The sequence below is a fragment of the Pyxicephalus adspersus genome, chromosome 4, assembly GCF_032062135.1.
Source record: "Pyxicephalus adspersus chromosome 4, UCB_Pads_2.0, whole genome shotgun sequence".
Taxonomy (NCBI): domain Eukaryota; kingdom Metazoa; phylum Chordata; class Amphibia; order Anura; family Pyxicephalidae; genus Pyxicephalus; species Pyxicephalus adspersus.
Window position 1 is genome coordinate 80,918,224 of NC_092861.1, and position 24,274 is coordinate 80,942,497.

Consider the following 24,274-nt stretch of genomic DNA (forward strand, 5'->3'; position numbering starts at 1 on the left):
AAAAAAGAACGAGAATAGACTCACTAAAAGCACAGACCAGGTAAAGGCTGCTCCCTCTGAGCATCTCAAGGTTTTTTAAAATCATTTCTTCATCAAAGCTATGTATTTTGATGGTTTTGATGGTGCTTGGGCAGATTTGGTAACTTTACAGGGAAGTGCATAAAAGAATAGTTTTGAGCTAGTAACGCCCCTAATACTTTCTGTAGTAGTATCTTGAAATCTGACAGGTTCTCAGTTAAAGATTTTAGTAAACATAGTTTTATAACCTCAAAATGTTTTAAATAAAACCTAGTGAGTCTTAATTTTACAGTATAACAATATTTATAGTGTTTTTCACAAAGGGTCTGGAAACTGCAAACCATCAACTTGTCATTTGTGTATTTGAACTGTTTTTAACCTGGAAATTGCACAGATGTTCTAAACTTAGAAATTAAAACAAGCATGGTTTCAAAATGATCATATACCAATTGTTCAATACTGTACAAATTCACACCGCAAAACGACTTTTCTACAGAAAATCGAAATTCTAGAGCAAAAATATCTTCCCAGAAAATCTTGGTTTGTAATTTCCTTATCATTATGTACACTGCACATTACCCAACGTACACCACCCTAAATCCTAGTAGTGATAGCATCATATTGTGAAGAAGTTTTTCATCAGAAGAGACATAGAAACTTGTCAAGGTTAGGTGTTAGTTTGGAGCCAAAAAAAGCTGAATTCTAAGGGAAATCTGTTTCTATCTGCCAAAACTCTAGAGCTACCTTTCACTTTCCAGCAAAACAATAAAACTGAACCCTGAATCCTAAACCTTGCTAGTGCCTTGTCCTTCAGACTGTTGAGGTGGAGGGTCTGTATTGTGGTCAGTAGGTAAAAGAAAATGCTCCTGTGTTGGTTATAAGTGGGACTAATAAGCCCCAACATCAGTGGCTAATTTTCGTAAAGAAAAATAAGATGAATGCGTTGGTAACCAATAAGGGTCATAACATTGTTGTAGCACAATTTGTCAGTGGAAGTAATAAATGCCCGGGCTTCAGGCTGTGCCACAAGGTTTTAATTACCAGTCTTTGATGTAAAGCAACAGGTAGTGTGTTAACTGACCTGCTGTCCACAGTGAAACCATTAGCCTTTGTGCTGCTTCAGTCAATCTATACACATTATTTTTACTTTTTTATTTCACAAGTCATGAAACTATTTTTTGCATCTTCTATAATTACCTGAAATATGTCTATAATGAGTTGTCACGCATCATAGTTAAAAAAAGACCTATAACGGGAGTTTTTGATCTTTTAGATCAAAAGTTCATTGAAGTTCAAGAAGGAAGTTTTCATATGAGTTTATAAGAGAAACAAATTTCTCTGAGAAACATGCATTTCTCTGAAAATCATTTACTTGGAAAAAAGGAAATTGAGCTGATTGCCTAGATTTGCTAAGAAAAAGGTTCCAAGTAAATGTGGATTTTATTTTTTTGTGACTTTCCTCATTCTTCTCACAGCTTTAACATATGTATTGTAAGTATATGTGAAATGTGTATATGTGTATGTATATTGAAAACTATTTTGGCCATCTTTGACCAATAACTCATGTTCACATTCTTAGGATATGTTGGTACTTACTCTGACAGCCAGATGGCCCATAATTCCAAAATCCGGACTTGCATCTCTCGCATTGCAGACCCCCAGCTCCAGGTTTGCACCTGCACTGTTGACTTATGGGATCACAGTTGTTGTCTATGGAAGCAGCACTGCACTTACACTTCTGGCATCCTGAGCAACTGTCAAAGCCATAGTATCCAATCTAGAGAGATATTAGAAGTACATTATGGTATTTTTCACATTAGATTTTACCACTTGGCAGTGTACAGAATCTAATCTATGTTTTAAAAAATATATATAATGAATATTTAAAACCCAGGAAGAAAAAATAAAATAAAATACAAAAAAAATGTTTTGGTCTATATAAATGCTTTTTAAGTTTAAACTTTTATACAACACTTTCATCTAAGCAAAGCAATGGAATATTAAAACATTTATTATTCATTATACTATTACAGGCACACATTTTTTAATAAAAGCCCTGTAAATAATACACACTAAATATATGCTTTAATACAAACAGGTATTGTAGGTACCTGACTTTATCTCTTGCAGTCTAATGTAATGTACAGCACAGCTCAGAGAACAACACAAGGAGCCAATCTAGTGTGCTGCAGTGCAAGAGACATGATGATAGGAGGATAGCACAACAGATAAATAAGCATTATGGTGTGCTGCTTCTCCTTTTACTATATTATTAGGGGACTAAAAAGCAAAATTGTAGCAGAGGAAGATTAGATCCCCTATACTGCTAGACAGAACTGTACTGTGAAGCAGATTTAGGTAGATATTATTTCAGGTTTGCGGTTGGTCCAGCAATTTACTGTTGGCTCAACTGCACTCCCAACAATTTACATTCAATCGAATGGGAGTGATTGGGACCTTTATTGACCACACCTTTGCAGGTGGTTAAGGTGGATCAAACCTAGTTTTCTGGAAGCAATGTCACTAAGTTTCTTCTGGATGTGCAATTGCTTTTACTCCTTATCTAAAATTCCAACACAAACACAGTTTTAATGAAAGATGGTATTTATATAGGCTTAGGTATGCACTTTTCCCTCAAATGCAAAGCTTGCTCTTGGTCTTGCTTCTGCCAGTGAGTGCTGTATTGTGGGGTAGGTGAACTAGTAAGTAATAATATGTTATAATAAGTTTTTTGGAGGATAATCACTTTAAAAATAAATTGAAATCTCAACAATGTGATAATGTGATGTATCTGAATAACAACAGAGCCTGATACTCACTTGACAATGGTCACAGGTTACACCAGTGACGCCCGGTTTGCAATGACATTTCCCCGTGATATCACTGCAGGTATCTGTACCACACTTTGAACAGCGACACTCTGAAAAGTAAAGCAGTATGTGAATTCATCTTTTTGCTATGACAAGAATCAGACATTTGATAAAAAAGTTTGATATGTCTAAGGCAGTGATGCTAAACTGATGGATCTCTAAGTGTTGCTCAACATACTTTTTACGCACCCTTGGACTCACAACAACCACTCCCAAATAATCTTGTACATACTAATGACCACTAAAATATAAAACATACATACTGTATTTACTAGATGTTATATGTAACTTTCACTTGATTCATTAGGGCTGGAATACATGACACCTTCCTTTTAAAGAGCTGTTGGTGGATGGTTTAGAAGGTCCTATCCAATACAGAATCTATTCCTGTAGACATATAGCCATGACTTTTCTAAATCGTATTGGGTTTTAGTGTTCAGATAGCCTTCTGTTATTTTATGTAGATGTGTTCCTTGCATCCAATAATAATATGTTCTCAGATTCATTTGTTGAAGAAGGTAGGATAAATCTGCCATTGAAGAGTTGAGTTTAATACCTCTTTCATTGCAGGGACCTGATATTTGGCTTTGGATGAATTTAAATACCCATGGCGCTGGCAAAAAATCGATAAGCAGTTTAAAGTAATAAAACAAGAGAAAGTATTTAAACATACTTGTGCAGTTTTTAGTCACTACAGCATCTCCATAATACCCAGGTGCACAGCGCTCACAATGAAAACCTGTAGTGTTGCGCATACAACTGTTGCATTGCCCTGTGACTTCATTGCAGTCCTCAAAAATCAGGTTGGGATCCGAGTTTCCACTGCAGTCACATTTTCGACATGTGCCGCCTATTACCAGTGGGTTGCCATAATAACCCGGTGCACACCTAAAAAAAAAAAAAAATAGGTAACCATAACAAGCTGTACTGTTTGCACAAAGACACCTTGTAAATCATCTTGTAAAATGTTACAATAAACCATGCCTATTTTTAAATTAGGCTGAAAGTTTGGCATGCTTACATTAACATTGTTGGCAGGTTAGATAATTAGTATTGATTGCAACTTAAAAGCTGCACATAAAATTCACTATTTACTGTTCATGTAGTTTTTAGCTTTTTACTAGAATCTATAAAAACATACTATTAAGTATTGAAAAGGAATATGATGCAGAAATATCCTTTCTTATGATGTACAGAAAAACTGACATTTTGCATTAATACTGTTGACTTTTGTATGTTCTTCACTTACCAAAGTGTTTCCATTTAAGCACACTCCAATGCAACCGGTCTCCAAATACATTCTTTAGTATTGCACTTTGAAGTGAAATTAAAGATCACATGTATATTTTAATGAAATATAAATATAACTTAGAGTGTGAGATGTAAACCATATGCTTTATGTTCCAATAAAATGCCATTAGCATAGATCATGACATATATTCTGTTGTGCATAAAATGTTCCAGCTGTATGATATACTGAAATAGCTATAGAAAGTGGATTAAGTCAAGTGTAATGTATCTGTAACAATGTCACATAAAAATGTCTGGCTGTAGGAGATGTTTGGATCATTGGACTGGATAAAGGTTGCTCCTATTTACCATGGAACAGTTTAAATTAGATGTATTGAATGACAGAAGAATGTATAACATAAAGTGGCTTTTTCTGTTGCCTTTTAATAAAAGAAAACCATCCAGTACACACATGAAACAGGAAAATGTCTGCATTGCTTTTCTTTGTGTTTATTCTAATCTCTTCAGGAACTTTGGCAGGCAATAAGGACTCGCAAGGCCTTCAATTCAAACCAAACACTCTAAACTCATCTAAAACCTTCAAAAGTTTTCAAGAAAATGTTAACAAATTAACTTTTAAACCTTTTAACAATGCCTAAATAATGGTTTACAAATGCTTCTAGACACATCCAAAATGTGTTAGGCTATACTATACTGAATGCATTTCACAAGTAAAGGTAAAAAGCTATTTTTTTCAATGCACATGTAAACATAACATTTGTATTGAAGTTGTAACAACATTTACATAAAATGATTTACATTTACAGGTTTCAGAATACACAATATTTTCTAACAAAGTAATACATTAAGGCTGAATTCTAAGCAGATAATAAAGCAGCCCTGTAATAAAAGTCCTGTCTATAAAACACACAAAATATATTGTTTTAATACAAGCAGGTAGGTACCTGAATTTGTCTCTTGCAGTCTAATGTAATGTACAGCACAGCTCAGAGAACAGGAGAAACAACAACAAAAAGAGCCAATCTAGAGCCAATCAAGAGACATGATGATAGGAGGATAGCACAAAATGACAGATAAATAGGCATGCTGGTGTGCCACTTCTCCTTTTACTATGTTATTAGGGCACTAAATAGCAAAAATGTAGCAGAGGAAGATTAGGTTCCCTGCACTGCTAGACAGAACTGTACTGTAAAGCATATGTAAGTAGATGTTATTTAAGATGGTTAGCGGTTGGTGAAGAATTCTACTGGTGGCTCAACTGCACTCCCAACACTTTACCTTCAACTGAATGGGAGTGATTGGGAACCATACTAAGCACACCTTTTCAGGCAGTTATGGTAGATCAAACCTAGTTTTCTGGAAGCAATGTCACCAAGTTGCTTCTGGATGTGCAATTGCTTTTCCATGCACTGTTTGTCCTTTTACAGTTCTTTGCCAGACACCTTCCCTAGCACACAGAAGTCCTGGGGCAACCATGTGCTGGGATGGCACAACTAACCTCCTGAGGCTGAGCGCAGGCTTGCTATAGGTGAAGCGTGCCGTGTTGGATTCAGGGACTGGAGTCTGGCAAGTACTGTTGTTGGACCAGGGCCTTACATCCCATGTTGACAATGCAATAAACGCAAATACAAATCAGCTTTATTTGATCTGACCGAATGATTGTACAGGTTACTGGCTAAAGGACAGGCAGGGCTTGAGTCTTTGATCAGACGTAGGCACACATATGCATGAACCATGTAAACATATTATTAATCAATGTTCTGTATTTTTTAAATAAAAGAGTAACATGTAATGAACATTTAACATTTTTTTTGCAAAGTCCTTACCTTTCACATTTAGGTCCAGCAAAATTTTCTTTACAAATACAACGCACAGAACCTCTCTTAATAGCACAAGTCAGGGCAAAGCTGTTGGGAAAGGATAATGTTATAATGTATTTCACATGCAAAGCTGCTTTTGGTAGTGGGATAGGTAGTATCAGTAAATAAGGAGGTGCTTGTCTACCATAAACTTCATATGTGTAGAAATGACTAAGGCTGGGGCTTTTATGTTGTGTATTCCAATGCTTAAGGAACTTTCTGAAACAATGAACAAAAGTCATGAAATGCCCACTAAACATGTAAAGAGTGTCTTTATTCCAAGGACAATGTTAATGATATCAAAACATAAATATGTTATAACTTAATATATGATCTAGCACATGGTTCTGGCTCTCTAAAAGTGTAGTATTATTTGCTTTTAATACTAACATAATAGATACTAAATCTTTTTAAAATTTGTTTGCCTTATATATTGAAAAATAATCAGCCAAAGGGGCCATATGGAAAAGGCAATTGAGGCAGTTCTATTGTGAATGTTCCGCTGAAAAACTGATTAATAAATTGCTGTTTTGAGTTAAAAAAAACTGAATACAATCTGTTCTAAGTGCTGTGGGACTTTTTAAAAAAACATAGAACACTTAAATCCCTATGAAGTAGGATGCTTTTTCTGAACCATTTTTATAGTTATGTCATCATTGAATATCCTCCCATTATCTTTTTTGTTCTCATTCTATTGTGTGCACTTCCTGTTCTTTGTTTGTTTCTGTAGATTTCTATGGTTTTAGTGGAAATTACCCTTCATGCACTACCAAGGGACTATCTTCATATCCGAGTGAATACAGGCTGGAGTTTCTATAAATGATCTCTACATTACGGTTATTAGGCACAATAACTTTGAGAACTTTTCTTCAGTTGTAGTAAGAGATGAGACATCTGTTGTAATAAAGAGGAATTGTTACATCTGCTTCATCCTAGTACGAGCTTATAGGGAATCTTTTTCATGGGAACAAAAAATAAAGTTACTTTTCCCATCAGAGCTATGATGAGATCATGCGTACTCTTCTCTTCCCTAGAGGAAAGAATAACTTTTAGGTACTTGATAGTAGGGACAAACTTAAGTCATATTTCAACAGGCTCTGGAAGAGATTTAGTAATATTTATTTAAAAAGAAATGACCAAATTAAGTCTTTAGGGTTATGTGCAAGTGTAGTCACTGGTAGAAAAATACTGGGTTGGGTGGTGAACTAATCTGCTTGACTCCAATGTAAGTCAGGTTCTGAGCATTCCTTTTTCTCCATGATCCCCCTTTCCCCCCCCACACATGTAAATCCTACATGTTATGGGTTTGTTAGAGGGTTCTACATAAGCCACTGGTCCCTGTAACCCTTTCCCTCTGTTTTCCTATTTCTTTAGTCAAATTGTTAAAGCACAAATTTAGGCAAAACTCTTTTTTTGGGTACAGTGGAGAAATTTTAGTAACTTTGGCAGGTTTTTTTTGCTGTTAGTGATGGTATTTTGTAAATATTGTCTAAAGTTTTTATTCCCATATTATAAGTGTATAAGTGTCACTGGTAGTGTCACTTATAGTTGTAGTTGTCTCTGCCCCCATTGGAGAGATTTTCCACTTCTTTCTGGTCCTGTGACACCCTGTCCCCAGTAGGGACACAAAAAATATTTACATAATGGACAAGCAGCCCACTTGTAAAGGTAGACCAAATGTTATTAAACTGTTATCTGGTAAAGTCTGAAGCAGCCTGAGATATGGGGGTACAAGAGATTTGATTTGAGGCATATCTGAGAGACTGTGATTTAAGTAATAATGTAAGGCATTCTCTACCTATGAAAGACCTTGAATAAATAGAAATGAAATTATTTATTGTACCTATCCTTTTTAATATCTTGATAATTATTTTTTCTTTTTTTATTCTTAAGTACAACAGGACTACTAAAGTAGGGTTACACGAAAAATATATAGAAATACAGCAGTGCTTTCATGCATTTAGACAGAATAAAGCAAAGTTAATGCTGGTGTAGCTGAAGGAGTCCTATGTAATTGATAAATTTAGGGTAAGTTGTGTTGGGATGCTGGCTGGTGAAGATAAAAGGAACTATTGGTGCATTTTTATATTACCTTTGTAAGGGAATTAGGGAAGTACAATATATGTGTAGATCTGTAGAGAGGTCAATACTGTACTTGTGGGCACCAATACTGGCTTGTGGACAATGAGGGAGGAAATGGGTTAATTTTAAAAGCTGTCTTGCTATGCAATGCCTCATGTAGTAGCTATTAGAAATGTGTAAGCATTAAGATAAGGATTAAGGAAGTCAGATTAGTTGGAATGACTGCTAAAGTGTTGGTGGTGTTGAGATATTTTTGTATTGAGTGGAACCCATATGGGTTGTCCAAGTCTCTCTGAATGTCTTATCAGTATTAGTAAAGGTGTCTGTGAGGTTTTTCATGAACAAAAGCTTGTTAACTTTGGATAATTGAAGAGATCAGGATAAGGAACATTTTTTTACAGCATTAGGTTAAAGTCCTGGCTACATTAACAGAATGAATAGAACCAGAAAGATTTATTTGGATCTAGAGAGAACTGAGATGTAGGTAATTGGCTGAAGTTCCAAAATAATCCCAGTGATATTCTGAACGTAGATAGCAATCCATTTTAAAAATGGAAGAATTTTAGGGCGAAATGTGTGGATATGTATACCAGGTTTAGAATCGCAAAACTTCAGTGTATATTTTATGCAATGGGGTCAAAACTATGTAGTATCTGAGAGGAATTTTAAATCGTGAACACCTGCTAATTGCTTAATTTAGAGAAAGTATGTTCCAAATAAAACACTATATTAACTTGATCTTGTGAAAATTGCATATTTAGTTCAACCTCCCATTTTTTTTATATATATGAGGGCAGAGATTACTGTCAATTTAATATTTTGAATATCTGAGAATGGGAATATCTAGCAGGGGTTTTAACGCAGCAAAGATTTTTAGTGGTGATGGAGTTTTTAGTTATGGAGCTACAATTCACAATTGATGCCAGACACTGTGGTGTATTGGTAGTTTTATAATTGTGCGGACTTCTTCCACAGATAATAATCTGTGATAATAAAATCGTTCACACAAAAAATAGCTGATTGGGTCTTTTCCCAAAATAAAATGGATCTGGCAGAGTGGATTGTGTTTGCGACCCTGATTTTGTGACCCTAATAGTGTTATCTTAAACCCTCCTTCCTCCTATGAAAAGTACTTGGTCTGTATGTATTATACTGGATTGAGAAGTGTGTTGTCAGTGACAATGCTTTTAGAAAAGACCTTTAGATCAATTCATTAGGAAGTGTTATTAAGCAGTAACTGCTACATTGGGGCAAATCTCTGTCTTTTTAGGCAACTTTACATGTGATTTTGAAATGTATGTATAGAAAGGAGGGTAGATTTGTAAGAAGTTTTAAATAAGCAATAGTGAAGACATCTGGGCCCAGGGCTTTGTCATTTTAGAAGTTGAAGAGTGCTAAAGGAGTTTAGTATCTTCTATCAGGATAGAGAGTAGGCCTATTCTTTACAGGTATATGTCAATCTGTTGTTTTATTTTATTTTTTTTTGCATTTGGGGAAATGTCTAAAATTTGGTTTTCCCTACATTGGAAATATATCCTCTGATTTACTGTTAAGTTAACAGAACAAGAAGTGAATAGAATTCTCCCTAATGAACACACATTACAACCCCCTTCTCCATAAAAAATAACTGGCAGAATTTTAAAACGTTTTTGAAGCCATAGTAAAGCCTAATTTACTCATAAAAATACTATTTGGCAAAAAACCTATGATTACTATAGCATGATGGAAACATTGAGGATTAAATTTTCAGCCCAATAGTACTTCTAAGAATCAAATATAAAAGTAAAGAGGCATTTAGAGGAAATTTATATTAATACACTGCATGTTTGAATACAGTTTTTCAATAGTTATGTGAAACCAAAACAACCCATATACCCGACATATCAATAAATACTTTAACTGACAGTTCCTTTTGTAAATCTTTTATCAGAACAAAATGTAAATGGTAATCATTTCTGTCTCTTTTTAAACGTAAAAAATCATATATTTTTTATATTACATGATTGAAAGCAACATACTTGTTCGAACCAAAGTGGAGTGGACAGGGACATTGCACACAGGATTTTAACACGCCTTGGACTACATCAGCCATGTAACCAGTTGGACATCTCTCACAGTGCGTGCCAGTTGTATTTCTTTGGCAATCCTGTGCAAAAGAAAAATGCATTGAAATTGCATACCAATTAATTGTTTATTCATCATCAATACATTAGCTGGTTGTAGAAAGACAAAATGTAAATCTTGACATGGTGGAAGGGGACAGAGGAAACAATACATTTACTTTGATTTAAATTCTATAATGGGGTATACAAAAATAAGTATCTGTAACAAGGTGGAAGTATTTGTGGGACTACAAGTATCAGGAAGGGTTGAAGAACGACACAAAATACTCTGGGACTGTTTAATTAAAAGTTAGTACTTCCAGTATATACTCCCAGCTATACTCACCTAAATAAGCTTGTCCTGGTTCCTTAGTCGATTTGGTGCAAGATGGCCATTGAAGGACTGCTGCAACACACTGGCTGGTTCCTGCCTATCCTTTGAAAATTACATTATCTGCTGGCCCAATCAGATAAGTCCTTGCTGAAGATCAACTTTATTACATTATTTGGATTGTTTTACTCTCCCAATCCATCCTTTCCTTCTATGATCATACATTTGCTAGTTGTGTTTAAAACTGGCAATTCGCAGTGGAGCAATAAGGTTACTGCTTTTGTTTCTAAGCCTAATGAAAGGATTGGTGTACCCCTCAGTGATTGTTTCGTAAAAAAATTATATTTAAAATTGCAGCTTAGATAGTTCCAGCTGTTACCACATTACCGCAGAGATTCTGACCTATGGGTTCCTAAAAACACCCTTATAGATTATTTTGCAGGAGAAAACTTATGTGATCAACAATGTTGTGTGTACTTTGTGAAAGAAAAACAACACAACCACACTCTCCTTATTGCTTAGGTTAACTGTCATATTTACTGGTCAAGAAAATACTACAGGGGGTTAATGACCACAAAACACCACTTGATACATATATACATATATAGAATAACAATTTTGTTTGGCTGCAGTCCAGCTGCATTGCAAGCTGTTGGATATTTCTTGGTACTCCATCACCACTAGTGGAAATGGCCCCTTTGTTATCTGTGCATTGCTATTTTTTTGAGTCTGTTAATACAACAGCTAGAAGTTGATAACTAAGCTGGCCAATCACACACCACACAAAACATTACATTTGTTAAAAATCATGTTTAATGTTGGTTTGTGTTTATGTATTTTTTGCATTTTTGTGTGCTTCCACCTTTAGATAATATAAAATACCAAACAGAACCTTTGTGATAGAAATCTGAACTTGTTTTACTCTTTATTTACCTAGTAACACTGCAGCAAAGATTAAAATACCCGGTGTTGCAGCAATTTGGAAAGTTGTCCTAGGCCTCTTATATAAAAAATTTAGTTATGAGTAGACACTGCCATTAGTTTACCAGCCTAGTGAATTCCTGTTATTTCTGGATGTCCTCTACATTTTCCTTGCCTATGCTTCCGTCTCAAACTTTGGCACCATTTATGTCCATCTTTTTTATTGCCCTCCACCTGAGTAAATAATAATCATTTTGTACCATTAATATTGTTGGTTCATCCACTACCCCAAGCCTTCTTGTGAGGCTATGGCTACTCTGTCCGGGGTCTTTGATCTGCTACATATTTTCTTGGGACACTCTTAAGTAAACAAGTGTCCTAAAAGTTTAGTGCTAAAGGTTAAGTGTAGTTAGTGCGCAAAGCTTTGTATTTACAGGCATATCATTTCCAAATACACAAACCAAACCCTCAATTGAACCTCTAGAACAGTGTTTCTGAACCTTTTTAACACGAGGGATCCCCTTGAAATAACTTTCAGGTCTTCAGGAAACCCCCTGGTCATTGCTCAAGGAGTCTCCAGCAATCTCTGGAGGAACCCTGGGATTCCACGAAAACCAGGTTGAGAGACACTGCTCTAGAATTATATTTAATAGTTTATACAATACAATTTGTAATATTTAAATATAGAGAAAAAACTGAAATGGGCTTCTTTTATAAAGGTATAAATCATTGCTCATGCTATATGAAATATGTTTCACAGATTGCTTATAATGAACAAAGTTAAAGAGACAGTTCTGAAGTTAAGAGCCCTGGGAAAGAAGGGGTTAATTCCAAATATGTGAAATATAAGTTAAAAGGAGATTTTACAACTTGCCTTTGGCATTTCAAAGATTTTAAATAGGCACTTTTGGACATGAACTTTCAGATTTAATAATCTAAGCTTCTTTCCCTAGAAGATCACAAAAACAAAGACTCCCTTGTTCAGTTTTATTCATCTTTCTTCCTTTCTGCTTAAATGATTTCAGTGAGAACATGGTACGTTAAGTATGAGAGGAAATGTAGTCATGGTAAACTTGTCTTTACTCTTCCACATGTGTTGTGATCCATAGCTAGTATAAGAATGGAAACAGCGCACAAGAAAGACATTTGTCAAATATGACCATAGAAATGCACGTTTTATACTACATAATTATTTTGTACTTTGTGAGGTTTGCACTTAAGCATGAAAAACAGAAGATACATTTACACATAAATGATTTTGAGTTTTTGGATTCTATGTTTTTTTTTTAAAGACGACACATTGAAAATGTGTTTTAAAAAGAAATGTAGAAGCTACACACTTCAGAGCATGCAACTTTATATCAGCATTGACAGCTGCCATATTTCTGTTCTAATAAATTCATTGAAAAGTGACTTGGGTTCTGACAGGTAGAGATTTGTGCACATATCTGGAGTTGCTTTAAGTGCCTCCATTGTCCTGTCCCAATCCTAGGCTACTCTGATTGAAAAAAGCATTGTCACCTTCTAAAAGTATTAAAACTTATCCATCTACTTCCACCTCCAACACATTCCCAACAGATACCTTGGGTTTGTAATAAATCATGCAGATTTAAGATGTGCAGTCAATGAGCACTTATGAGCCAATTTACTGGGCAAATAATTTTTTTTACACCATAATATGTAGCATGAGCTTTGAACCAAACCTAGAAGGTTTTGCATTACTAATAAGAGGGATTTTGAATAAGATGGTCCCTTCCCTATAAAAAAGTATAGGAGCTCATAGCAGTCATAGTGTATTGAAGTTTATGCAGAGATTGGATTAGGTAATCTGACAAAACCATTTAGGGGTCAGATGAGAAATCATGTTTCATATTAGATTGCCAGAAATTTTGACAGTAACCATCTTTCCTGCCTTTTTGTTCTAATTATTGGGGGCTACTTTGTCATTATTTTAGTTTGTGATTGAGTTTACAACTAATCCAATTTTCAGTTGGAGTCTTCTGACCACATACCACCATGTTTATCTTGTAGTTCCAGCTAAGCTCTGATGCAAGTTATTAGCCATGTAGTATTACACATAATACATTATGTATATGTTGGCGTAGAGTCTGTTAGGAATTGTGAAACATTTAAGGTATGTGGTAGTATAACTCCACAAATCATGTAAATAACTAGTCCAATCTTAGATTCAATGTTAATGATTGATTTAGAGTCAGAGTGGGTTTACAAGATGGAGACCTTCAAGTGTTTCCAACGTGTAAATTGAACCAATTTCACTATTTGCAATAGAGAGTTTGGGCACAATCTTAGTACACAATGTTATACGTTCTTGAAGAATACACTATTTCATTCTACTATGAATTTAAATTCCACTTAAAGAAAAAAAAAATCAAAGAGAGAGAAAGAGAAATCCAACCCAGAGGGAAGCCTAGTTTTCAGAATAGATATAACTTTAGTGGATGTCTGGTTACCATATGTACTCAAATGGTAACATTTCTGTATGGTTTGCATATTTGTAGTACATAAACACTCTGTTTACTCTGCTCAAAGAAACATTGAATAAATTAGATAATTATGAGGATGATCTTACCACACATGAGCCTGAACCATCTAGGCATTTGTTGGCATTTCCATTGCAGGAGCATGGTAGACATTCTCCAGAAATTGAATAATAGAATCCTGGTTGGCATCTCTGCACAAAAAGAAACAAATATCAAAGGTTAGTAATGTATGTTTATGTAGCAGTTTTTCCATTCAAAGAAAAAAAATATTCCTAACCAATTAACGGGCAAACCTTAAACTTTATTAAAGTTAGAACTTTTCTTGACATTGAAGTGTATGCAAACCAAACTTTTTTTTGGGGATTGGGTTAAAAAAAAGGTGAAAGGTTAAAATGCAATTGTTAAAAGGGTGGTTTTGTGTTTTTTTTCCCCAGTATCACAGTATCAGATAAGGAGTAGAAATATTCCTATTAGGATACCTGTGTTAATGACAACTGTCTTGGAGGGGACACTTTCATCCTTCATTCATTTAATTTCATTCATTGGCTTTTATTTTTTAAGTTATAGGGCTCTATGTATAAAGCAAGGAATCTGAAATTCCCTGAAATTGTCCCTTGTGGGAATCTTCCAGGTACACTTGTCCCCATGGCAGGGATTCCCACCAGGGAATGTTTAAGGGAATGTCAGATTACCTGTTTTAAAAAACAGAGCCCATAGAGACTTGTCATCACATTTAGGTTCTACCATATCTTTCTGGTTTCAGGTATCTTTTTTACAACATCCTGCCATGTTCCCCACCAACCACCATCTGCCTGTATTGCACAGAGAATCACAAAGACCTAGGGGTGATGTCATTGGGTTTTGAATAAGGTATGTAATAAAAACAGAAAATATTTATTTCATTATTGAAAAATATTTTTATTAGCATGCTGATGGGGGGAAAGTGATGAAACATGAAAACTGTAAGTTTTCAGTAAGTGAATAAACTTCTCCCCTTAGTATGCCCGGAAATTTCTATGAGCAAGCCCCAACGATGGGCCTAAACTAGTCAGGGGATGTAAGTCATATTTGGGGGTGTAATCTATGGGCTTTATGGCTTCTTAAATAGGTTTTCCTTTTTAGTTCCTAAGAGGAATTGAACTTGCCATGTGACAAGCAGTGGCAACCAAGGTTGAACAGGCTGTTATATTTTATTTATCAGACTAGTGAAATTACTGCTGCCTGTGTTTTTAACTTGAGTAAAATAATTCTACACAGTAAACAACATATATCTCTTCCAAACCTAATATATATATATATATATATATATATATATATATTTATATATTTATTATACATCATATAATGAAATGAAAACGACTACAATAACTAAATACCTATCTTCACAATTTCTAAATAATGGACTTTGATTTCATGTTAAAATAGGGCGGTAACAGACACAATCTTACAATTTTTCCATTGCCTAATGTATGACTATAACTATTTGTCAACAAGACATATTGTCTAGCTGTAGAATCATTTCATAAACTTGTTTCCTGCTGTGGAGCTGTTTCTGGCTTACTACTTCTCCTAATTTATTATATTAGCTATAATTTTTTCTGCATCACTACAGGTGTTCTTCAACATCTGGTTTGACTGTGCTTTGCACACTTTGGTGTGACTATGACTAAACTGATAAAATGTATCCTTGTCACCAATGTTTGCCCAAACCTTATTAACTGTAGCAGAGCTGAAGATCACTGATTGGCACTGATTTGGTTTCCTTGTAGGTCATTTGTATATTTTGTGGGGTAGCTTCTTTTTCAGCAATAAAATATAGTAAAAGATAATGCTTTCTCATTTTGTATGACATTGCATATGTTCATTACAGTTGGGCGAAATTAGTGAATGAATTATAATGAATGAATTATTTTTATGGAGGTAAATGGCAAATTCATTAGCCTTTGCTGCAGAAATGACAAAATATTTAAATGACATGGTTGATTTTTGCTGGTTTGACACAAATGGTTTCCCTTGGCACCCTTGCCCTTCCTACAGAGGAATGAGCATTTCAGTTTTCCTGATTTGAACTTGTATGTCCTCTTTAAGATCTCACAGTCGCCAAAGATTGTTCTAAGGTTGTGTGTGTCCAGACATCCGCCCATATTGTTGTTAGGCAGCTGTAGTCTACAATGTATCTCTTTACAGCAAACTTTTCAAACTGGCCTAAACAGATGCTCCTATTTTCAAAGCATGGGTGGTCTCACAAGGATGCTTTTTATATTTGTGATGTTTACTTAAATGCCATGTGATCAAGGAATTGCATTTTGAAGGAACTCGCTAGTACGTACAAACACAGTTGCAAATGTGGGTTAAATTAGGTTATTTACAAATTAAAAGAATGTTTCAGTGATAAAACAGGTGCATCAGTTTAGGGAAAATTCTAACAGATCCAACTTCTAGAGCTTTCTGTATCTTTCACTTCCTGGCTTCCTTTAGGATATATTCTGTCCAAAGTGAACTCTGCTGGGACCTGCAAGCTCCAAGTGGGACAGCAGGTCTCACATCCCTAGAACTATTCAAATAGTTACAGATGTGTCTCAGAAGGACTCAACACCCCTTAAATGCACAAGGACTGCAGCTCTTTTGCCTATCCAACACATAATGGCCCTGATTTATTAAAGTTCTCCAAGGCTGGAGAGAATACACTTTCATCAGTGAAGCTAGGTAATCCAGAAAACCTGGAATGGATTTCCTAAAAGTGAAGCTATTTGTTAGCTTTTTGTTAGCAAATGTTTTCAATCCTGGACCAGATCCATTGCGGGTTTGCTGGATCACCCAGCTTCACTGATGAAAGTGTATTCTCTCCAGCTTTGGAGAACTTTAATAAATCAGGGCCAATGAATCCATCTCCAGTAGGCTCCACAAGTAGTTAAGTGGACTCTTGTATAAGTTCCTTATTGCTTTGCTTGTGAAACAAAAAGTCCAGAATGGCTTCCTGAATCAAAAGTTCTTTACTGAGGACAATCGGGTCTTGATTGGGTTACAGATTTGATTCAAAACTCTGCATGAATACAAACAACAGGTAATTCAGGGGTACTTTTCTGGAAAAAAAGGCCCCACTAATCTGTTGCTTAACCTGATCACTCCACAAGAAAAACTTTCAGGGCAGCACAACAATCAGACTCTACTCCCCCAGGCTAGGGTGTTTAAAGAACTATTTTTGTATATCATAGGAATGGATAGGAACCAATATCAGGTTTTAATTCCTACTTATGCTCAGACAGCATGATACCTGACAAAGGTTGATGTCATTAAGTTAGTGAAGAGCTGGACATGAGATCAGATCTGCTGTGTATCAGTGACCTGTATCTCCCATATCAGAACAGATCAGATTTGTGCCTATTGTACTCTGTAACAAACCCGGATAACCAGGTATTTTATACCTGTGCAGCATATTTTTGAGAATGCTGAGATTACTCATTGGTTATGGATGGACTAATTGCAAAAGTTAAGGTTAACTTATACTTTCAGTATCTCAAGAGTACTGAAAATAAAATATTTAACCAGAACACCTATAAGGGTTTGATTAAGAATGCTTTGTTACTAGATGTTATAGTTTTTACCTAGGGCAGCCCCTACAAATGTGTTCTGATCCAAGCTGAGCCAGAGGAAGATGCACTTAAGCTTCTATCCTCCATTGATCTCTCTTTCTCCTCTCTCTTTCTCCATAAAGGATGACCAGCAGCATAGCGCCTCTCTATATTATACATACCGTGCTTTTTGTATCTCCTACCAATTTTAGGTGACTACCAATGTTATAGGGATATGCCAAATGTTACCAGCCTGAACTATGCAGAGGTGCTCCTGATTTGCTGAATTAATCTTTTGAAATAGAAAGCAGGGCGGTAACATCATATACCTTTATTTTAGAATATAAATATATAGTTATTCCACAATATGTTTTTTAAAAAAGTATTTTTTTTTTATTCATGAATCTAAACAATAGTTTCTCCACTATTTATTGTTTCAGGTAGCTTGGCTTTTACTTTATTTGACTGTGACAAAAAGGTAATACAAGGTAATGAAACAATATATTAAGATAGCTATTAAATTCTTTATTGACACTACATTGATTTACTGAACAGATTTTTATAAAAAATAAATTTAAGGATTGCCAAGACATATCATCTGAACTATTGGGTGTTTATTATTTATACAGTATTTGCATTTTTAAATGTCTTTTTTTGCTACAATTGTCATTTTGTCAGTATTCTACATATTACATATTTCTTTGGAATTATTAATAAAAACATGTAGTCTTTTGACACAAACATATGTGCCAGTCCCACCCCAGATGTAGCTTACTGATTGACTGTGCTGCGATTGTAACCTTGGGGACTCCTGTATCTGTTGTGAAACATCTGCTGAAATCCAAGACCGCTAAGTTTTGAAATCTTGTCAAATTGACAGTTATTATTAGTTTGCCATGATACATGTCTTTTTTGACAGCTAAACTCAATCACAGTGTAAAAACACAATTTATGTATTTAAATTGAACATAAAATATATTACCTGCTTATGGCGTTGGTATCTAAAAAGTTGATTGTTAAAGTAATTTTTTTGACAAGTCACTGAACCACATACAGTATATATATATATAAAGCAGTTAATTCAGCCCAATGCAGCACATTACACAACAAAAATCATTCATTATTCTCTTTTAGGCTTTGTTCCTATTAAAAGAAAGTATGTTGACATGCATTTACCTTGAAGCACAGCAACACACAGCCAATGTTTATTACATTGAATGGGGCAGTGCACTAAAGTGGAAAGAAATGTGTGCAGCAGTGTGTTATAAAAATGTATTGCAGTGCAATAAACAGGGGGAACAGCTTTCTATGAACTGTTAATGTGTATCACACATTATGTGAAGTTTAGTGAAACACACTGCACTGTACATAGTAGGAATGATGCCCTAAATGTGGAGCACACAGAAATGCTTGCAGCATATCACAGAATGAATAGCAAAAGTTATGAAGCAATCACTGTCTTTTACGTAGCATCCCTTTAGGGTAGCAGGGGTCTTTAAGGTTTATGGGGTTAATCTTAGTGCATTAAGGACAGTTCTAGAACCTGGCTACTTTCTGTCGCAGGGGAAGAACCCAGCCTTAGAAAAGTAGCAGCCAATCACTACCCTGGTGCATAACTTTTGGGTCTATGAAAATGTTTAGTGTCATTTTAGGTGGGCTTCAGACACAAGTTAAATATGTGATATGTGAACTATGGCTGGACCACTGAGTGGATGAGCTATATTCCCAGTGGCCAAGAACTTGGCTTCAGTGGAGAGAAACTAAAGGATGGGACTTGATCCTGCTGGTGCTGAACTTGGGACTGTCATTCACAGGGTGAATCCACTCCAGAGGAGGAACATGTCTTTTACACTTCGTTATGGATTTAGGAGTTCAGCAAGTATGCTAAAAGATAGCTATCAAGGTTGACTCTATGGAATGCTTTTGGATGTGAAATGATGTGATTTTGACACTCTCTTACCCAAATCCTCTCTCCATATGTGATGGGTTATAGTTCAGTTACTATTAGGGGATGGAGTAAGCATCAGATTTAAAATACCTGCAGTGAATGCTGAAAATGCCAAATGCACTTACTGTATAAATACACGTTATATGTAAAATACACTGCTACAGTACTGCAGGACATCTTTTGTTTTGCACCTTGAATGTATTTAGCCGATTTAAACTAAAAGATCAGTTGGGTTTTAAGAGCTAATGAGGGCTGTTGGCTACAATTATAATTTCTCACACTGTTCTAAGTCTTGAACTTTAATTGGCATTGCAGTTGTATCTTGCTAAAATGCAACCATTTATCAATGTGATGATGGCCTAGCAACAAAGACTGTGTATGTGACTGTGTTACAAATGAGTGCAAGTCATTTGTCCATATATAGAGAAGCAAACATTTAGCTTGGAAGACTTCTGTACTCTGACTCCTACAACGAAGGTGTGGCATGTGCTGCTGAGAGATTTATCTTTGGCACTGTTCACTTCACAGTCAATGAAGATCTATACTGAAAAGCTAAACTGAAGCACTTTATTTGTGCTTTCACATACATTTAAATAGAACTTCTTCTGTTTACTAATTAGTGTCCCTTTTTAGATCCTTCCCAATATCAGCCCATATACAAGTTAGCTTTATTGTGCCACTGTTCTAAGTAACACCATAGCTTCAAAGAGTTAATTAAATGAAAATAAATGCCATAGAAAGTGGTTTCAGGGCTTTCAGGGTTAGATATAAAGTGTAACTATACCTGTCCATTAAAAAGATATCCCACAAATACCTGTTGAGCGTTCCAGTACAGTCCACCTTATTTTGCATTATTTGGTTGTGTGGCAACCTGTCCACAGAGCTTTAGCTTGTTAAGCCCTGCCTTAAATGCTAGAACCCTTTCATAGTAACATGCAGTGTCTAGGAACAGAAGTGAATTAGCAACAAATAAAGGAGAATTTGGAGTTGTGTTGTATACATTAGATTTTTGTAGTAGGAAGCCCTTACAGTCTTGTGGCATCAAGAAGAGCTTGTATGAGGGACTGTGTTGTAAAAGTAAAGTATTAAAAGAGATAATCTACTTTTGCGTAGATAAAGATATTGTCAAAGAGAAGAGTTTAAAAAATGGGCTATGTTGTAAAAAAAAAAACTTAAGTCTCAGCATGTTATAGCACTCAATATGTGTGTAAGAAGAAATGCTTATAAACACCACATGGCTGTCTTAAACCAGTTACCAGTTAAATTCCAATAACCAAAGCAATGAATAAATGGCTCATTAAAAGTTACTCTTACTCTATAAGACCCAAAGTATACAACATAGCCAAGTCAGAAGCAGCTTGAAGAATCTCATAAGCAATTCCAACCATTTTGAAGGTAATATTAAAAATCTCAAAAGCAAGTCTAAGTAATCAGACCCTTGACTTGTTCTAATCCTGAGGTCTTTGTTCAGCAGATAGTTTAGACATATAGGCCACAGGTTGATAACTTTAAAATAACCTTTTGGTCAGTGCCCCAAGTATGCACTAAAAACATAACCAGGGTCAAGGAGACACGTAAATAACATAAATAACATAACGTAAATAACACTGAAAAACTGTAGGATACTATTGTAGGTAAAGGGACCAATTTATTGTATGTAAGCATGTCCCTTACAGTTTTTCCTGAATATTAATAATAGACAAGCAGAGGAAAACTGACTGAATTTCATAAATAACTCATATAGTTATATAGGCACTATATACCTTGTACTTTCAGAGTTAGGTCAGTGGTATTAGGTCTCTAGTTCTTTCCAATTCAGATTCCCATTAAACTATACCAACATTTCTTATAGTATCCCTTTCTCCATACAGTGGTGGTCAAAACAATTGGTATTATGATGCTGGCTCCTCCAAATGGAAGTGGCTGCAGAACTAACAACCAGTAAATGGCAAGTCAATTAACTATTACTAAAGGAACTGCTATCTACCCTTGGAGGAACCCTGGGGTTCCATGGAACTAAGGATAAGAACTGCTAATTTATAATAAATGTTTTTTTCTGCAGTTATTTGCAAGTTGTTCAATTACTCTTTGCCCTTGAACTTTACTGTCTAATGTTTTACCAGTCATTAGGATATAGATGATGTTGTCATTGTGGGTGAATTTACATTTAGCCTAGGCCTGGATAAAATGGCATCATGATGAGTAGGGTAGGGAAAGGAAAATGTAATCAGCCAATGCACTGTCTAATACCAAATCGGTGGGATATATTTACTGTACCTTTGGCTTCAGACATTTGAGTAGGATCCTACAAATGCTGTATTTTAAGAAGCTACATAGGTCATGAATATTCATAATTGGGCCCTGCCTGGTAATGGCAGACTAATGATCCTGTATAGTCTACAGTCCATGGCTTGGCCAAACCACAGAACAAAGAGATAGCTGAAATTTAATTAAAGCAGAATGAAAATAACAGTTACAGCCATATTACTCACATTACTCATATTACTTTTTAAAGAAAAAAGACTTTTACTATCTCATTGTAGACTATGATTATTAGTTTATACCACCACTGTTAGAACTTGTGCTGCATTAATAAAATAGACAATAAAATCAGGATTAGTATTTATTCTTAAAAAAATTGGACTATAGCAACTTAGAATCACAGTAAAGTGTATGAACTATACAGTGTGTTTCAAAAAACACAGAACAGTTTTACTTTAGAATGATGACACAAATAGGATCCACAAATGTTAATGTAAACCAGGTACCAATGGAAAATCCAATCTTGTACCCCATGCATCTCAGATATGCAGTGATGTCAATTCTAACTTTGCTGTCTTTCCATTAATTTTCTGGATGTTGATTACTTGTATTCTGGCAGCTGATTTTCATTAATGTCACCGTGAGAAACTGAAACACTTGAATGAAAAACATGTGCGGTTTGGATTTCCCCCTAAATTTAACTCTTCCACCGTCTCACTTCCACCAAAGAAAATAGTATGACTAATCTCAAGGGCTCAGTTACACAGTGCAGGAAATAAAACATACTTGGCCTTGTAACCCCAGCATTAGGCTGCTCAGCATATGGTAAAAGAGCTTTCTGATTAGTATAATCAACCATGTAATACAAACAATCATTGCAACACCATGAATATAAATTGTTTGTATTCTTAATTAGCAGCTATTTCCTTGGGAACCTTTTTTTCAGTATTATAGCACATCCACAACAAGTTGTTATGTAGTATGTAGCTGTGTGTCACAAAAACATCAGCTTCTGCAAACACCTTGATCTGTGCACCCCTGAGGGCAACTAATATGACCATTGCCATATGATAAGTAATGTTCTTTGTTGTAGTTCTTTCCCACTGCATGGAAATCCATTGGTATACAATGTGTGTTACTAAGTTCAAGGGTAGTTCATTCATATTTTACCTGTGAATGCAAATGCTCAAACACAAAGGCATCTTTTCCTTAGAAGAAGATGCCTGTAGGTCATAAGTTTAAATATGGAGACATGAGAAGCAACAGACGGTTAATCTCAGAAAGCTATTGACCCCTATTAAAATTTTCTAAAATTGTAGTTACCCTATAGATTCCATAATCCATAATGATTTTCTGGCGTTTAGAGTTCTTGTGCATGCCTCTGATAGTAATTCCAGAATATATATGGCAGCCATACCCCATTGATGTCAGCTATTGTTCATTTGATTAGTAAATGTTTTTCTAAATGATTGGGTGTATTTTTTCAATGCCCTTTTTAACCTCCAAAATTTGAGGAAAGCTTAACCACTGTTTACCCATGTGTATGGGATCAACCTGTCATTCTATTCATCTCTTTCTCAATAACATTTTGGTGACACATCATACATTATTATTATTGTTGTAAAGTGTAAAGAACTCAGTATAAAACTATCTAATATAAAGTAGTTCACATTAGAGATTCACCAAGAATATAGGTATAACATTTTATACAGTATACTCTAAAGCAATATAGTGGTTTGGTTTATGCTTTTATTCATTATTATAGTTAGGGCTACACAATAAATGTTGCGGCAGATGTAACTTTAGAATAGGAGTAACCTTTTATGAGCCAACATTTTTACATTCTTTCCAGGAAAATAGCGGTGTACAGAGTTCAATAGTTTCAGCTGAGATTTAAACACTGAACTGTATGAACTCAATCAAAGACTTGTCTATTCTTCCTCTCCCTAGCTTTATCTGAAGTCTCAACACAGCATGTGCCTCTGCATTTACAGTTTTTGCTTTGTTACCCTGCAAAACCCCCCAAAGTATTGTAGTACATATCACTACCAACTGCTTTCTGGATTTACATCACTGCTTCAAATATAGAAACTTCTACATTGTGAGCTGCAGTGTTTGCGAGGGGAAGCATGTGAGACACAGATTGTAAGTATTTAGCTCATTGTCCTTTTGGTTTATGAATGTATTACATAGTAACTAGATTTAATACTTGTTTAGACCGCCATTCAGGACCTGTTAGTTGTACATCTGCTGCACCCTCTCTTTAGAAAACCTATCATGCTTTGTGAATCCCGTGTCATGGGTACATCCTGTGTTAAATGTTTTTTTGTGAGATAAGGATAATGGATACATATTAGAAGATATAAAACTTTAAATATGTGGAAAGTTAAAGAAAAAATTATTTGTCCATTAATTTGATCAAATACAGTGTTTTAAATTAGCAGTGTTTGTTTTGGCCAGTATTGGACATTTTTTTCCAAGTTTGGAGCCAGGTTCCCATTATCCTGGAAATCAGTGTTTTCCACTAAAGCTTATTTGATATTCTTGTATTATCTGC

General features: G+C 35.2%; 1 protein-coding gene across 1 annotated transcript in view; it reads right to left on the reverse strand.

Annotated features, from left to right (window-relative positions):
- LAMA4 (laminin subunit alpha 4) overlaps positions 1-24,274 on the reverse strand; it is a 60,970-nt gene that overhangs the window by 32,048 nt on the left and 4,648 nt on the right. The window contains exons 2-7 of the mRNA XM_072408777.1: positions 14,025-14,126; positions 10,099-10,226; positions 5,966-6,046; positions 3,562-3,776; positions 2,838-2,938; positions 1,615-1,795 (exon numbers count right to left, since the gene is read on the reverse strand). Coding sequence (XP_072264878.1) covers positions 1,615-1,795; positions 2,838-2,938; positions 3,562-3,776; positions 5,966-6,046; positions 10,099-10,226; positions 14,025-14,126 — 808 coding nt within the window. The remainder of the gene's footprint in view (positions 1-1,614; positions 1,796-2,837; positions 2,939-3,561; positions 3,777-5,965; positions 6,047-10,098; positions 10,227-14,024; positions 14,127-24,274) is intronic.